This window comes from Maniola jurtina, chromosome 2 (assembly GCF_905333055.1).
Source record: "Maniola jurtina chromosome 2, ilManJurt1.1, whole genome shotgun sequence".
Lineage (NCBI taxonomy): Eukaryota > Metazoa > Arthropoda > Insecta > Lepidoptera > Nymphalidae > Maniola > Maniola jurtina.
The window spans coordinates 4,198,578-4,216,730 of record NC_060030.1 but is presented as its reverse complement, the minus strand read 5'-3'; the positions used below and the strand labels follow the sequence as shown (position 1 = coordinate 4,216,730).

The window sequence follows — 18,153 nt, the reverse complement described above, 5'->3', positions numbered from 1 at the left end:
TTCATTCACCATCGCAATCGAGATTCATCCGACTAGATATGCATAATATTAAACAAAGTGTAACCAGAACTCTAGCAAAAACTTAGGGTTGTTATTATACTACCTAAACACAATCCAATGCTAGTAAGTTATAAGCATTGAAAAATAACCATTTAGGTACCTTATCTTGTAGTTTTAGTGATTTAGTATTTTCAAACCCGCAATGAATAGCGCACAAAAATGCCCAACCTACGACGCAGCATTGACTCCGAGTGGCCTATTTACGTAATGTTCGTTGACCTCTAGCGTCAGTCAAGTGTTTTATTGGCAAAATATTGTGAACATTTAAAATACAGGATTTTTTGAAGTTATATTTTTCGCGTTTTTTGTGGTACCTTATCAGTAATATCACCTGTCTTCGTTTTTGCTAGCGTTCTGTTTACACCTTGTATTATTTTGATTAAATAAAGGTTTGTGAACTAAAAGAAATCCATTTATCGAACAATGAGTGCTTTATTAACGAAATGTATGGTAATGTCTGTGGTGAGGTTATTTTATTACAACCAGAACTTATAAAATAAGTTACACTTAACAATTCCGCAGTTGCTGCAAATTAATTGTAACAGTGACAAATCATGTACAATTTAGTAAAACAGTGAGTACAGATTTGGATGAAACAATATTTTTACAAAACACATTACATTTTTTTGCGGGTGCGTCTACGCCTGTGATTAGGCCTTGCTTAAGAGGTAGTGTTGACTTACCTAGAGTAATAGATCAATTTATTTACGACATAGATAACCATTAAACTGTACTCACAGAACGAATCAAATATTGTAGTCCAACATGTTATTAACAAGCATATTTGAAATTAATTCAACTTTGGCAGCGTCTAGACGGCGACTCATATTTGTTTTATAAAAAAAATATCCTGCCACTAGTGGGGACTTAAGAACTAATGCGACTTATACAAGTTTAGCTTTTAGTTGTTTCCTAAAACTAATTAGGTCCAGTTTTTATTGGAAATGTCTAGTATGCCGTTAGTGGTACTTTGCTGATTGGCTGACTGTCTTTTGATTGGGATATGAACGTTTGCTCCGCCATCCCTTCATTTAGCTTCACCTGCTCGTCCTTCGTTTCGCTACAGATGTCTGCTCGCCTCGCTCCAGCTTTTGCGAGCTTCTGGTTTCGCGATTTAAGTACAAAAACTCTAGAGGTAGAGAGAAATAGATAAGGATAGGACAGGCAAGACTGCGTAACGTCAGTGTGATGTTATTTCTTTCTGGGCTACTAGTTATTGAAGTAATCACACTAGCTCCGAAAGAATATTAGACACTTCAATGAAAAATTAATCCTCAGTTTACTTTAAGTAACATATTTTAAAAGTCAATAACTTGCGATAGAACTTATTTCTAAACTCAGCACTAATAACAGGACATTGCTTTTTTAAAATTGACCGCCTTTTGGCCGTCTATACACCTAGTTAATCTCACGTCCAATTTTGCCTTGTTAGCCCTTATTTTTATACAAAAATAATTTCATACTTTTATAAGAAAAAAGTATACCAACTGAGTAGGTACGGTGTCAATTTGTTTGAAACAGGTAAAACAATTGTAATAAATAATTATATAATCGGTACAGAAAATACTTACTTATAAGTTAGTATAATAAATATAACACGAATATCAAAATAGATACGTAAGTACGATCCCTATAATTTAGTTTATAGATGGCAAATATATATCGTAAATGATGTAACTAAAGTACTACGGATTAAACGTACAATAAATTATATAAAAACAATTTTAGGTAAACTGTGCAATTTTATCTATTTATTATTTTATTACATGGTTACTTTATTATATAACATTTGTACATTCCAATTACATGCACGATTACTACTACTTTTACGAATTGTGAACGGATAAAAATGTTCATCATGGCGAAACGTTTAAATATATTTGGCGACTTTGTTCCGCGGTGAGCAGAAACAGATGATACAAATGAATTAATATTTTACTTTTTAAAATATAATTTTCAGTCTTAATATTTGTTGATTTTTTAATCAGTTCATTATAATAGAGTAGGAACAGGATGTTCTTAATCGCCAAATTATTAAAAAAAAGTAACAGGGTTTTGGTCTTAACGCCATTGATGTCTTAACCACGACAAAATTTGTTTAAGATAATATTAATTCACAACACAAAACTACTATATGAATGTATGTGCCGCATGATACGCAACTCATGCTCGTGTTCAAAACAACTAAAATACATAAAAACTATGCCTCGAGGATAGGAATCGTGCCTCACGAACGCCGTCCCGCTCACTCACACGCTCAGACAATCACTTAATCAGCTATTATCACGGTTTTTAGGAAAACAATACTACGTTTAATAATGTTGACAAAAATTACTAGCCTTAAAAATAAATTACGAGGACACCCGTATAATATTCAAAACGTGTTTCACTTACACAATAACATTTTAAATTTTTTATTTCATAGTTTTGAGATAAGAGCTACCAAAATATTTTATCCTTCGCATTCCAAATAAGCACGCATGATCGATTTTATGATCGACCGATATTACTAGTGTGGCTGAAGGTTGTCCCCGTAGACTTGATTTTATTTGCACGATATCCGATAGCTAATATTATATTCATGCGTAGTGAATTGATAGTCAAAGTGCCGACACTAAATCGTCCACGCGCGCTTGTCGTCAGAATCACAAACCAATCGCTCATCCACACTGGGCTCGTTGGCACTTGACAAGGAATGGGACTAGACAGGATTCAGGATGTAGGAACTGACTAGGATTTCAGGATCCGAGGACGCACTTGTGGGGTAAATATATATAGAAACATTACACACAATTTAGTTGTATACAACAATTAATATATAATAGGCTCCCGAAATTTTCTTGAAAATACTATTAAAAAATTAACAAGGGCAAAAATGTACTCCCAAGGAATGTAAAATTTACTGTATCCCCGAAAACCTCTATTATATTCCACTGCACACTTAACCCTACGATTGCAAAATATACTAATGTTCATTCGAACTACTAATTTTCAGATCCCCACATTACACAGGCTCCGATCTAAAGCTCTCAATCCAGGGCGGATTAAATCTTTCGAAGCATTTTTTATAATTAGTAATATCAAAGGAATAAGTCTCGAACAATTTTGAATTTATTTTTAAACTAAATCCAAAGTTGTTTATTTTGAAGTAATATAATAATTATGTAAGTATATTGTTTTTCTACTTGAGCAAACTTCAGAACGGAGCCTGTTCTGTATCTGAAAAAGAAAAATAAATGTCTCAATAACAAGTGGTTAAAAGTCAGACTTTTTAGCTTTTTTAAAACAAAAAAGTAACAATTTTATTAGCATGCAATAATATAATAATATACAACTCAATATGTATTTACATATACATAATATTACTATTATTAAATATACACAAATAATACTTTATATCAATTGTGTAAGTTTCCCTCGTGGAATCTATATAAAGTTGATTGTAATATTGTCAATATGTATTAGCCGTTACGTAATATCATAATATAAATATATACCAACTTTATTAGAAAGGAACCGTTCATACATTATGTGAGGTTGATTTAAATCACGCAATTTGGTCTACAATCCCATTAAGTGAGAATAAATATCATTATATTATGTGAAACATAAATCAAATAAATTACAATCACCGTTCCACGAGGGCAACTTCGACATATAAATCCATTAAAACAAAATACAACGTAAAAATACTATTTGGTATATAATATAGCAGAAATCTAGCCCACATAAAATCTATCAAAGCGGTATAAATCTATTATCTACACTGACACAGACATATTATAATCGTACACATAATAATATATTAGTCAAAATAAACCAGTCGCAAATCACAGTTGATATAAATTCTCGATTTTCACTAAGTCTTGTAATTTATATTTAAAATAGTAGTTAACACATCAATTTTACATATTTTTAAATATATTTTAATTAAAAAAAAAGTTCAGCGGAGGAGTGAATAAATGCTTTCTGACAAATATGTATAACTTTAAGATATTAACATTTTACAATCATTTATCGGTATACATTTTCCAAAACTATTACAAACTTTATATTTAACATCTAAAAGGTTTATAATCAATATAAATGTTAGTCATTGTTGAAGTAAACACAAGCGCACGTCGAAGGATAATTAAAATATAAAGGCAGAACATCGGCTCCACCAGAAGCTTTAGTGATAAATCAGGTAAATTACAATCATGCTAATCAAAAACTGCAGTGAAACTTTCACTGTTCAATGTGCATTGTCCAGTGAGACGTCGCGTCGGTCCGATGCCGCGTGCGACTGTAAATCTAAACCTCAATACAAACGTTAACATTTTAAAACGTTCCACTATGACAATATATTACTGCGACGAATGAGTTACGATTTTCTGGAACATAAGGTAGACGTTCATGTCCGTGTTAAAACCAATTAAAAAAATATTTAACCATACTCACATACGAACTACGGCTATTTTAAGGTTTACGTAAGAAATACGAGCGCGCACACAGGTGGACCGCACGGCAACACAAACGTATAAAAAGCAGTTTTTAATCGGTTTCATACAGTTATTACGAACTATCGTGTACTAGCGAAACAAAATCCGGTGCGTTGTGGTGGTTGCAGCCGTGTTGCTAGTAAATAAAAAAATGTATGAAATCAATTCAAGCATATTTTGCGTTGCATTGCGGTCTGCCTATGTGCGCACAAAAAATTAAGTGTGACCAAATTGTACACGGCATTCGTAATTTCCATACGAAAAAAATGCTACTTTCTAACATAATTTTAAAGCAAAACGCTCCTAAAAGATGTTGTTGCAGAAACAACAGAAATTAACATGCAGAACTTAAATAAACCTAGGCATGAAACTTTTGAATCGTAAGCGTCACTAAAAATTGTACTGCCTAAACTGTAGTGCCACGTCAGACTCGCGCGGCGCTGCTTGCATTACGACTGATGTCTACATATATTAGTTGTCGCGCAATTTGGTCACACTCCTTACCGACCACGTCTCTGACAACACCGCGATGCGGCGGCGCGTGAACTACAACAGGCGACAACTGCACATGTGCTACTGCGTATAAACGGCACGCAAGCTCGCAACGCGCGACGTTCAGGTTCACGTTCACTAACAAGTAAGCCCAGCGCCCCGCGACGCTCCCCGCGCGCCGACCGCCCTCCACAAGGGTTCCCCGAGCGTTGTCCATACAATACACTTAATGTAAGCGAGTCTGTGTGTGCGGCTCAGGTACTGGTGCGGCGGGCGCGGCGCGAGAGCCGTCGCCGTCAATGTCTTCCCGACCCGTGCTGACATTGGTTCCCCTGCCACACAGTAAATCAGCGTTACAGCATGCGCCCGTCAAGATCGATAAAATGGACATATTATTATGGTAGCGAGCTAAAAACAATTAACAAATTACAATAATTGACAGATTACAGTAGTAAATTCCATTGTTTCTTCCGCGATTCAATTCGCATAAAAATATAGGTAGTTTGATATACCTAACGAATCAAAAACTGCGGAACTCGAATTGCAGTGGACTGACATTTGAGATTAATGGATTTTGTTTAGGCCGCTAAATATCAATGTTAACTTTTAAAATGTTTTAGCGTAATAAAGCGTAATAAGGAGATCAGTTCAGAAGTTCAGGAGAGTGAGAGAGAGTGAGGAATTCAGTATTTTGACTTAATTGTACCCGCATTTTACTGAATAAATTGATTGATCTAAGTGAAGTGATTTTGGCGACCTCCCTGGCGCAGTGGTAAGCACTGTGGTCTTATTCATGGGTTCGATTCCCGGCACGAGTTTGGAATTTTAACATTTGGACGCTGGAGTGTAAAGCAGCACTCACCATGGTTCCCCCGGAGGCGCCTATATGCCGCACATGGCGGCCAGGCGCGCGCTGAGCTGCACGGGGAACTGGTCGGCGAAGCGGCGCCAGTTCTCGTCGCCCACCTGCGCCTTGAAGCCGTGCAGGATCTTGGTGAACATCTCCTTCAGGTCGTCCTTGGGGTGCGACCACGACGCCACGGCGTCGCAGAAGAACATGAAGTCGGGCACCACGCCGCCCGGGTTCACCTGGATCATCTGGCACATGCCGCGGAACGCCGAGTCCTTCTCGTCGTTGTCGCGGATGTTGCGCAGCGACGTGCACCTGCGCGCACACACACTCATGCCTCACCAGTTGCGCTCTGCGGCGCTCATCGCTAACATGACTGCGCAGTGTATTTCAATTATTTACCTACACTCATATCTTATAAGCCCGATTGTGAATTCAAAAGAGTGAATACATACTGACGTACATACATACATACACATACATACATATTATTATCTCAAAATAAAAAAATTTAAGCATTGTTTGGTTAACAAAATACTGATACAATTAAACATCCCATTAAAATATACTTTAGCTTGTCTAAGGTTTCACGGCTTTGGGTTCTAGCCCTTTGAATCTTTCCGGTATTGGATATATAAATATACATTGTCAGTCATTTCATGTCATATGGGTAGACTGGAAGAGCGCATCTGCGTGATGCTTTCCTCCTGCATCAAGAAACCTGAAGATACATAGTAGTTGTTGTGCTTTTGTTGATCTAAAATTTTATTTTGTGGTAAGTAAATATATGTACTGAAAAGAATTTGACCCGATCTGACATTCTGGGTCATGAATAAAAAGAATGAACAATCTTTACTTTCTTATCAAGAAAATATTACAGCAAATATTACTAAGGCGTTACCAGTCTTATGGATTGGATTTTAAGATATGAGTTTAGATAAGGTAGTGTATGAAACTGCATATAACTAGGTATTAAAACACTCATGTGATTCTATCATTGTTATTTTGTTTTGTTTTGTTGTACTCATTGTTTACTCGTTCATAGCACAAGATGAATAAATTTCTTTCTTTCTTTCTATTAAAATCTCGCCTTTAATTCCAATATAAAACTAACACTTGTGTTTTAATAACTTCTATCATGCAATAGTTTCATAAACTACTCAGAGGCTGTACAGGGAAGTCTGAAGCCGAAGAAGATACAGAAAAACTGTTTGAACTTTTAAGCTTTTAACACACAGACGCATTCGCACGCGGTATGCGTTCTTGCCATTGTAGGCATAAAGACGTTAATTGGTTCGCTGTTCTTTTTGATAAGGATATTTTAAGGGTGAATGTTTCGTAAGACACTAAGAAAAATGGAAATAAAAAACAGCACCACAAAACTAAGTGACAGAAAAATATAAAATAGAGTGATTTTCGCCCAAAACAATTTTCCTGCATGTTCCTTTGCTTGAATTCTCTATACCGTTCTAGTTAAAATATACACTGAATTTTCATGTTTAGCGTTCGTGCGTAAAAACATTATTATAAGTTTAATTTTAATCGACATTACAATCCGCCGACGCGACAATAGCTCTGTCACGACGATCAAGATGCGAGGGAAGGGCACGCAATCATATATCATCAAAAATCACGTTATTATTATACCTTATAACTTTCGTGTTAAATATATTCATTGTATAAAATTCGATGAACCATCTTTATCACAGATTTTTTTTGTCGAATCGGCGTTCGTAATATCGTGTTTTGAGCGTCTATATTATCTATGGTTAAATTGATACAGCTTAGAGCCTTTTATTTAAACCCGCTTCTTTTACACCAACGACAACAAGAATAACTTATGAAAGAAATACGCATCATATCTTGTTTAATCCATTTTGGGATTTCTAAATTTTTTCTTTTCATTTAATAACACTTTCCTTCCAGAAGTTAAACTGTTGTTCATTGACATAACTCATAGGGAATCATGAAATAAAAAATGACGCTGTTAATAAAAAAACTTGACCCATATGATAAATGCAGTCTATGAACGAAAAATAATAAAAGAGCAAATTAATAATTGATTGAATGCAAATCAAAAATACTACAAATGGTAGATCTACAAAATAATGGAAATTGTTTTAATTAAACAGGTTCTCAGAAAATATTCTCAAAAAAATATAAAAGAAATGGAGAGAAAATAACCTTATTATTACACTAAATATTATATATCAATAGATAGGTATAATATGGTTAAAGTGTATATAATAGTAATTAAGTGTAGAAGCAAAATAATAATGTTAATTATATAGACACTGAATATAAATTACAGTCCAAACTGGAAACAAACACGAATATAAAATATGATAGAAGTAATAATTGCAAACAAAATCAACGGCAACTTTGATAACATTATGGACGTATTTGTATCGCAGTTTGGACAAAATAATCGATATAAAATTAGCGTTATATATATTCAGAAAGCGGATGGTGTTCAACACACATAGTACAGCACTGAAATTAAGATGATCGAACTGAAACCACCCCTACATCGTGTGTGGCTCGGGGAGGCGTCACACGTCATGCCAACTAAACGATAACAACTAATCGGGTAAAACAATATAATAGCGACAAGCCACGAACAAACACCATCCACGATCGAAATAATACCAACGAACAACTTATTAGATATTAAAACGTAATCGTAAATATAAAGTAATAATAAAAAAAATTTGACTACAGACCACTGGCGTACAAATTGATGTAAAACGGGTGCGACGTCGTGGGGGCACACATAACCTAGCCGACCGATAGTAATCGCTACGCGCCACAACACGACAACCGAGAACAAAACCAAGAAAACAAATCAAGAAACCATTCAAAACATATCCAATTACATAACTGACAGCAACAAATCAGTGTTACAAAGATAAATAATGTGAAAACAGTTCAAACTAACAGCTATTAAATAAACATCGGACCGCGGCCGGCCGACATCGTAAGCCAGTACTTCCACTTTCAGGGATTTCGCCTTATTTTAGGACGAAACGACTAATATTAGGACTTAGGGTTTTTTTTTATTTTTATAGAGATTTAGGGCATAATCGAACTTCAGGTGGTATTTTTTATACCCACCCAATATATATTTTGTATTTTTTAGGTTTTTCAAACAGGATCAGAGCTGAAGGCAGAATAATTTTTTTTAAATTCTGCATTGCGAAATAATAGTCTTTTTTTAATAGGTATGATAACTAATTAGCATGGTATCAATTGTTCGTATGAAACTGTTAGTTATGATAATAATTTGAAAATAGAAGAAAATGTTGACCAAGCATCTTTATCACAAGATTCAAGACTAAGGATTGTAAAGTAATATTAAAAAGTGAAAAGATGTTGTTAAATAATAATAATATACGTGAAAAAATTGCTATGCACCCTGAATCTGGAAATTTAAAAAAAAATTACGGTAATTTAGTGTGAATTCCCACAAAAAGACTAGGGTAAAACCAAAATGGTAAGTGGAAACACTGTAGTCAGCCGCGCAAGACGTTCCGATGTCGGCCGCCCGCGCTACGCCTCTACATCGCCCGCGATGCGACGTACTCCCCACAACTAAGATGCAATGATTCAATTAGTCGTTTGCTTCTCTAGCCGTGTAGTTCTAAGTTTAAGAGCTTGTTCGACTGTTATGTCTACACACAAGTATATAAAGGATACACATCAAACGATATATTTTCACAAATATACATCTCAATTATTATAATTTGTTATTGTTCAGACAAAATTGTAATCATATATGTAATATATATCTGGTTAAAAATTCTGGATTTATAAAATTGTTAACTTATTATTACAAACACAGAGAACCAATATATAATGAAAACATAGAAAACCAATGTAAAGCTGTGAAGGGAAAAATATATTAAGAAATATGACTGCCACCAAAAAATCTTTAAAATTTTCTAGCCATAAACGTATTGTCATAAGAACATAAGACTGATGTTTAATATGTACTGAATATAATTTTTATTGAACGTTAGTTCACTTACCCGTGTTTTCTAATAGTGTTTTTGGAGTGCTCGGCCTGTTGATAATTTCTACTAGATGACTCAGTACTAGAGGTATATATTTTGATGTTTCAGGACCTGAAATAGAAGATTTATTTTAATACTGCTCTGATATAGAACACCCTTCCGGCATCAGTTTCCCCGCCACTTTTAACATAGGTAGGACCTTTAAATCAAGAGTGAAAAGGAATCTTTTAAGTTATATATATAGCGCTCCATGTTAGGCTGCATCACCACTTGCCATCAGGTCTGATTGCAGCCAAGTGCTAGAGCCTATATAGAGGGATGGCCGGAGAAGTGACGTCCAAAAGAAAATTTAAATACCAGTAAGGGGTATCCAAATCACCCTTATAATTGTTCAGCGATTTTTAATAGTTTAGGAGATATGAATATTTTCATGTTATTTTCACAATTTAATTTTTTTGTGTTAATTAGAACCATATAGACGACTGGGGTGATTTGGATACCCCTTAATATAAGGTATTTAAATTTTTCTTTTAGACCAGTTTCTATTTTCTCTGGCCCCTGTGTACATTAAAATAAAGAAAAGACAAATGGCCTACCCAGTTTGATGCTAATCTCGCCGATCGCCCAGGTGGCGTTGTTGCAGACGGAGATGAGCTCGGGGTTGAGGTTCATGCCCAGGATGGGCAGGAACTCGGGGATGTAGGGCAGCACGTGCTGAAAGCACGCCTTCGTCAGGTCGCCCAGCAGCGCGAACGACGACTGCCGCACCTGCCAACGACACACAACTATTGAGGGCCTGCGGTGGATGGAACGGCAGAGAATTTTATCTTTATCAATTCATATCTTATCCAATTGAAATAAGGTATATGTATTTCATTGCTCGGAAACTATTCTCAGAGCATCGCAGCAGACTTTTCTCTGTCATATCTCCAGCCCTTAAGGGATTTCCATTCATAGTACATGATGCAATTCTGAGCATTAAGTACTTGACCAAACAGAAGTCAAGTTGCATTTGAATAAAAATTAATCACTTTCAGAGTCAATGTACACAATATAAGTAGCAAACACTGCCTTAAAAATAAGTATTTAATGATTTTGAGCTATTTTCTTTTCCTACTTCAAATTTCTGAAAATTATGTAGTGGAATGCATGAGATTAGAGCTGATTCTAAGTGTCTCCCAAGCCCTCCACTAGTGGTCTGAGCAAATCCAGTGTATATGCTGTCATAAACTAATCAATCGCTGAGCGTAATGTACCTCGGGCATAGGATCCTGCATGCACTGGTACAAGAGCTGCATCAGGTTAGAGTTGAGCACTAAGTGGTTGATATGTCCGTCCAAGCCCTCCGCCAGTCCGCTGAGCAAGTCCAGCGCCACTATCATGAAGTCTTTATCCGGCGCCTCGAACTGCTCCGGGCTCTGTGTGTTGGCCTGCAACGTAGGACTCATTTACTTATTATTATTATAGTCTAGCATTTCAAGACTTGATATTTATTTCAACAATAGCTGTGCCCGCGACTTCGTTCGCGTGGAATAGTGACTTTTCGGGCAGCATATACTCTGTACGTTAAAAATGTTCGCCGTGATTCTTTAAATTGACATAACTTTTTTATTTATGAACCGATTGACATGAAATAAACACTAAATGTTAAGTGAAGCTTACTACAATATATTAGTGAAAATCGTATCTAAATCGAATAAGCCGTTTCTGATATTAGCGTGCACAAGCACACAGACAAGCAGACAAAAAAAAAAATTAATTACAATTTCGGGTTCGGCATCGATATAATAACAACCCCTGCTACTTTTTTTTTATATATTTCCATTGTACAGACACCACTTTTCTACAATATGTATAGATATAGTATGTTTGCGTAAGTTTTCCAAATGTTATTTAATCTAATCAGCTGTTAATATGATTATTTTGATTACTATTGTTTTTAAACACCAATCAGAATATTTGATTTTAAGCTTTCTTGTATCTGAAATAGAATGTTAAATCCGTTACAAATTTATAAAGTGGTGAAACATAATAGGAGACTGGACTCACAATGTTTTGATTTAATGTCTGTTCTATGAGTGATACACATCTCTTGAACACCGGTTCGCAGTATGGCAGGAATCCTGATTGTAATGCTGTGGCCACTGATGATAAACACTGTAAAAATTTATGAGATTAGGACTGACCAGGACTGTCAAATAAACAAAAAAATAAAAAAAGAACTGAAGACAATCCACTTACTGGCTGATCTGAAAGTAAACCCTATTTAGTTCTGGTAGAACCTAGTGATCCAAGTGAACTTTTAAATTTTTTTTTAATATAGGAAACTCGTTTGGACATGTTACTAATTTCTATAGTAAAAAGTTGTCTCAAGGAAAATGGTACTAAACTAAAGCACTATTGGCTATCAAAGTGCTATATTTAAAAAAAAATATCGAAGAATTATACTATTTTTTGGGCTTTCACAACAAAATCTTTATTTTGATAAAAATGTTACTTGAATCACTATGGTCCTTACCATTATTACTATAAGACCTTTTCCCTGCGAAAAGAATGACACTATATTTTTAAGATCTACAAGACTATCGATTTTTTGATTAAAGTAGAGGATATTAATAGGAAATAGGCCTATATTTATTTTTTGTCTATTTCGTGGCCATGTACAAACATCAAACATATCATTGTAGACATTAAACCAAATATAAAATGTACTGAGACAACTTACCTCTAAAAGTGGGAAAAGGTCTTTGTCCTCGTCTTTCAAAACATTCCATTTGGTTATTAGCGGAGGCATCAGCAAGTTTATGTATTCCTGCTTGTTGAGATGGTGACCCACGGAGTCGGCCAGCGTGCCGATCGCGTCGTACAGGATGAGCAGGTTCTTGTGCTGGTAGCGGCTGAAGGCAGATACGAGGGTCTGCAGGATGTGGCCTAAGTACGGCACCAGCTCCGTGCAAGCCTCTTCCTCCAGCGTGGCGAACGCCGAGCACGCCGCCTCTTGCACGCGTTTATTGTTGTCTAGCACGCGTTTTAACAGCTGTAACAACAAATAGTCGCTTGAAGTGTGGAATCCAGCCCGAAGTTCAGCAGCCCGTTTGCTATAACTATAATGCCACAAACCTCGGCCATGACGGGGCGCAGGTAGAGGTCGTGCGACTGCGACACGATCCAGTGCGAGTAGCGCGACAGCGTCCAGCACGTGATGGCGCGCACCAGCGCCTTGCGCTCGCCCAGGCAGCACACCAGGTATGGCACCAGGTCCGGCAGCTGCGGCACCATGCCGCCCATGCAGCCGTCTGCCACCGCGCCCAGCGCCAGGATGCCCGACTCCTTGATGACCCAGTCGTCGTGGAACAGCGTCTCCTTGAGGATGGGGAACAGCACGGGCAGCAGGTCGGCGCCGAACACGTTGGCCAGCACGTCGAGCGCGGCCGCGCTGCACTTGCGCAGGTTCCAGTCCGATAGCGAGCCGTCGTCATCCCCGCCCTCCTCCTCGTCGTCCGACTCGCCGCCGCCCGACATGTTGCTGTCGCCCGCGCCCGCTGCAACCACACCTTCTCGTCACAGTTCACGACAGTTATGAAACTGGCACTGGCAGGCATCATATGTAGGTAGGCTATTAGGCTATGAAAAGACTATATTTCACGTCACCCCTAGCCTAATATTTGTCAGATGTTGATTCAGAATCAAACCAAGAGTTCTTCACTCTAGTTCACTCTGTCTCATTCTAAGACCGCACACAATTTGCAAGCATTGTCTTACCTAATTCGGTCGTGCGAACACGTACGAAAAGGTACGAACGGTACGGTTCGAAAGGTATTACTTCCGAGGCCGGTCCCATTTTAGTTTGGTGAAGATCTGATGAATATCTTTGGAGATGGAGAACAGAACTCCTCAATAGATAAGAGTAAATTGCTGGCGATCAGTGTAATCAGGCATAGCATATTTTAATACAGTAGGGCCACTAAAAATTGTGAAATTTAAAAAAAAAAATTTTGTTTCTACACATGTATTTATATATATGAAGTCGGACAAGTATAATAAAAGGAATTAGAAATCAAAGCATGAAGCTCATACACTTGTAAAACGTGTAGAAACAAAAATTATTTTTTACTTTTTAGTGTTTGTGGTTGTTAAAGTCGGCTTTTATTTTTTTCTTAATTCTATAAGTAACAATGTAGTATATTTAGTTATAATAGTCTATTTTATTATCATGCAATAACTTAGGAAACATGTCAAGTTCCAATAAAGGTCAAGTACATAAAACAGTTTAAAGATAATGTCATATCACTATTTAGTTTAATAATAATAATTCAACATCTCTAAATAGATTCTATGTGTCTATCTATGTACTATGTCCCATGAGTCCATGATTGATCTTTGAATGAAGCTGCGGGCTAGTCGGTATCACCTAGTTTCACAATAAAGCTCACCGTTGTGTTTGATGGTGTGCGAGCGCGGCTTGTGGAAGCGCGGGCGGATGTCGGACTCGCGGTCGGGCTCCGCATCGTCGGCGTCGTCGTCGCGGTCGCCGCGCAGCAGGATCACGTCCATCTCCGAGTAGCGCATGCCGCGCACCAGCACCGGCAGCAGCGCGGGCAGGCGCGGACCCAGCACCTGCCACAGCCAACTACAGTTGCCCATCGATAGTCCAAAAATCGATAGACTATCGAGTCTATCGATAGTTAAGGCAAAACCGATAGCAAGCAACGTATATTTTTTGGTTCTTATTGGCAAATTTTGCAATAGTATCATTTATTTTTTGGTACTTATTGGCAAATTTTGCAATAATAACGATAATATCAATCGTAGATTGTAGCACTATAGTATATATTCGATCGTAGAAACATAGATAGTATTGCCATCATCAATACATAAGTATTGCTTGTTTTGCGCTATTGATACTATAAATAGTACCTACTATCGATATCCTGAATAGTTGTTGAGGTCAACTATCCATAATCAACTGTCAATATTTTGCCACTCTACAACCAACTAGAGTTGCCTATTGATAGTCCAATATCGATAGACAACTCTACAACCAATATCTGTAGCCCGCGAGCAAGTATATGCCCGAGGGGTGAGACGAGGGTACCTCTTCTTCACACAGTGATCATCAAGGACCTCAATGAAATAAAAACACACACAACATTCTTTTATTTTTTAATTTCCATGGTAGCCATTTTGAAATTTTTATTATTTGTTGTTATAGCTGTGCCAATAGAAATACACAATTTCACGATCTGTGAAAATATCACCTTTTACGGTTCATAAGAGACAAGAGGCTTAGTAATAGGATCCCATTGGCATTGGGGTAAGGAACCCTTTTTTATATTTCTAGATTATTTGCAATCAGTCATTGGTGTGGACTATAATCAGATTGTTATGAGAGAGTGCAGGTATGGAACCCTATAAATGATCAATTTGATTATAATATGTTGTTGTGGAATTTCATTGGATGGCAGTAATCACTTAGTATCAGGTGATCCACTTGCTCATTTGCACAGAATTCATATATCACACTAATATTATAAAGGTGAAAGTTTGTATGTGTGTGTGTGTGTATGTTTGTTACTCCTTCACGCAAAAACTACTGGACGGATTGGGCTGAAATTTAAAATGGAGATAGATTATACCCTGGATTAGCACATAGGCTACTTTTTATCCCGGAAAATCAAAGATTTCCCACGGGATTTTTAGAAAACCTACATACACGCGAACGAAGTCGCGGGCATCAGCTAGTTAAATAATATAATAATTAAATACTTAAAAAATCCTCTCCTAAAGTTGAATGCTCAGTTATGCTTATGTAAAACTAGCTTATGGCCAGGACTTTGTCCATGTAGATTACACCAATTTCAAACCCCTATTTTACTCCCTTAGGCGTTGAATTCTCAATCATCCTTTCTTAGCAGTATATCATATTATATGTCATAATAGCTATCTGCATGCATTTCAGCCCAATCCGTCCAGTAGTGTAGATTTGTGTGTTGATAGACCAGTCAGACCATCACCTTTTCCTTTTTTTAATATATTTAGAACATATAAAAAGTGGTTTTTTTAATTATAGTAGTCTGAAGGTTCTTAAGCAAGACACTTGTATTTTTTTAACTTCTAGAATTGAACATGCTTACCTCTCTGCATACATTTTGTTCTGCAAGTGATAACCAAAATTCACATGCCTCTAATGCTACTCCTTCCTCAGGATCTTGAGTGCGTGTTAACATGTACTGAAAAAAAGAATGAACTTTTTTTTAATCTAGTTGTAATATTTTCTTATTTTAAAATTACTGTCCATCCTTTGACCACTAAGCAATTGAAGCTTGTTGATTATTTTCAATGCAAATAATACAACATTATTCTCTCCACAGTATCAAAATCTTGATGTTCAAAGCTATGTAGTTACTTACTTCTCAAGGTTTGAACACCAGAAAGCACCAGAAAGCTGGACTGACTACTCAACAAATATTGGATTTATTTTTAAAAAGAAGTTATAAAAATCAAAAGAATTCTTTTCAAAATTGAATTACCTCAATGATGCTTGGTAAATGAGGTATGAGTCTATCCAAGCGAACTTCTAATAATAATACCAAGGCATGGCACACATTTTTCCTGACATCAGGGTCTTCATCTGCTGCTAAGTGAAATAAGTTCTACAAGAAAAAAACATTATCAATTCTGGTTTAATTATATTTACTAGGATATTCCACAGACCTCAAACTTATGATAGTGAAGGTTGTTGATTAATAAACATTCCAAAAACTTGATTAATTTGAATTTAACAATTTATAATGGAACATGGTAAAGTAAAGTAAGTCTTATACACTTAAAATTATGCCAAGGTCTGTGTTATAACTTTAAAAATGAAAGAAGGGTTTCCACTACTTGCCTCTATAAAAGAATCAATATGTAACATCAGAGCTTGTGTTCTGCCCATGATGAAGTAGTTGACACAAGCAATTGCATGACATCTTATCTTAGGTGAAGAGTGCCGAAAGAATTGTAAGAATTTGGGTATTAACACATTTAAAGGTCTATTGAGTGCATCACTGTCCAATAGCTCAGCTGTATCTTCACAAATTTTCTGTAGCGCTCCAAATGCTCCCTAAACATGAATTATATTATAAAAACAATAGGTTATTCAGCATTGATATATTATAAGCTTCCATGGGGAAGCCACAAATAATATTCTATTGAAATTGAACAGTATATCTTACCTCGCACACATTGTAATCCTGAGAATCAAGCATTGAACATAATGCTGGTAGAAGTTCTGGCCAAGAAGTTAGTTCTCCTTTACTGGCGATGGTTGTGATAATAATGCCTACTGTTGCCCGGATTAACGGTGAAGGGTCTCCCACGGCGGACAAGCATTCCCGCTTGATAAACTCCGCCACTTCTGGCAAAAAGCTATTGTAACGAGCCTTGACATTGTTCTTTAAAATCAAACCGCTGAGTGACCTCGTTGGCTCCTCCTCAGATACCAATTTTGTCAAAACGAAAATTAGGTAGTTATTAAAATCAGGATACTTGTTCAATTCTTCCAATTTCTGAGATTACATTGTTATGGAAATCGAAAGCTGTCAATGACTGTCATGTCGGAAAAATCGATTTTATTATGAGCGTGGATATAATGAATTCCTACTTACCAAAGAAATATATAAATAAAGAAAGCTAGATAATTAAATAAAACAAAGCAATAACATACAAATTTAGCACCAAGCGGATAAATTACACAAAAACCATCCACGCCGTTAAGTTGAAAATCGTAAAAGGATACTTGTTGAACTGCTCTTTGGGTAGCAGTGTTTGGTGATTGGGACTCCTTAAGAAGTGTAAGTATTTGTCTTAATCCTTCTTGTTCAGGTTTCCACTCCATTTTCATAATAATTCTACGAAAATGGTTTTATTTTATTCGGTCTTGTAGAGATCAACCATGCCAAAATTTGACGATTTTGAGTTACCAGATAAAAAAAAAAAAAAGTAAGCAAAAACTGTAGTACTATACTTACTGTCTATGATCGGTGGTCTATACATACCATCGTCACGGGTAACATTGTAAAAGTGTGAAACTGTGAGTGGCATGCGATACGACGGCACGACGCGGACAGCGCGGCGGCACAGTGAAATTAAATCAATTATAGCTAGATAAATAATATAATATAATAAATATACATAGATAGATAAATAATAATCAACGATAGCTGGCTGTCGGACCTTCAACTGTCAAGCCAACTTCGATGGTTTTGGTGACTTC

At 36.5% G+C, this 18,153-nt stretch overlaps 1 protein-coding gene across 1 annotated transcript; it reads right to left on the bottom strand.

The window, feature by feature from the left end:
- Nucleotides 1-472: 472 nt before the first annotated feature.
- On the bottom strand, nt 473-17,867 carry LOC123870132 (transportin-1). The gene is made up of 15 exons (XM_045913309.1): nt 17,677-17,867; nt 17,114-17,446; nt 16,786-17,001; nt 16,427-16,549; nt 16,031-16,126; nt 14,330-14,513; nt 13,017-13,438; nt 12,622-12,933; nt 11,946-12,053; nt 11,153-11,326; nt 10,493-10,664; nt 9,912-10,007; nt 8,607-8,682; nt 5,896-6,198; nt 473-5,365 (listed from the first exon to the last, which is right to left on the bottom strand). The coding sequence occupies exons 1-14, from the start codon at nt 17,779-17,781 to the stop codon at nt 5,916-5,918; spliced, it is 2,700 nt and encodes an 899-aa protein (XP_045769265.1). The 5' UTR covers nt 17,782-17,867; the 3' UTR covers nt 473-5,365; nt 5,896-5,915.
- Nucleotides 17,868-18,153: the final 286 nt, after the last annotated feature.

Bases quoted from the DNA above. Each gene is read 5' to 3' on its own strand.
- LOC123870132 (XM_045913309.1), bottom strand. From the start codon at position 17,781: ATGAAAATGGAGTGGAAACCTGAACAAGAAGGATTAAGACAAATACTT. The intron at 16,550-16,785 runs GCAAGTAGTGGA...TTTTTCTTGTAG, and splicing joins ATATTGATTCTTTTATAGAG to AACTTATTTCACTTAGCAGC. The intron at 16,127-16,426 runs GTAATTCAATTT...TCTTTTTTTCAG, and splicing joins ATTTACCAAGCATCATTGAG to TACATGTTAACACGCACTCA.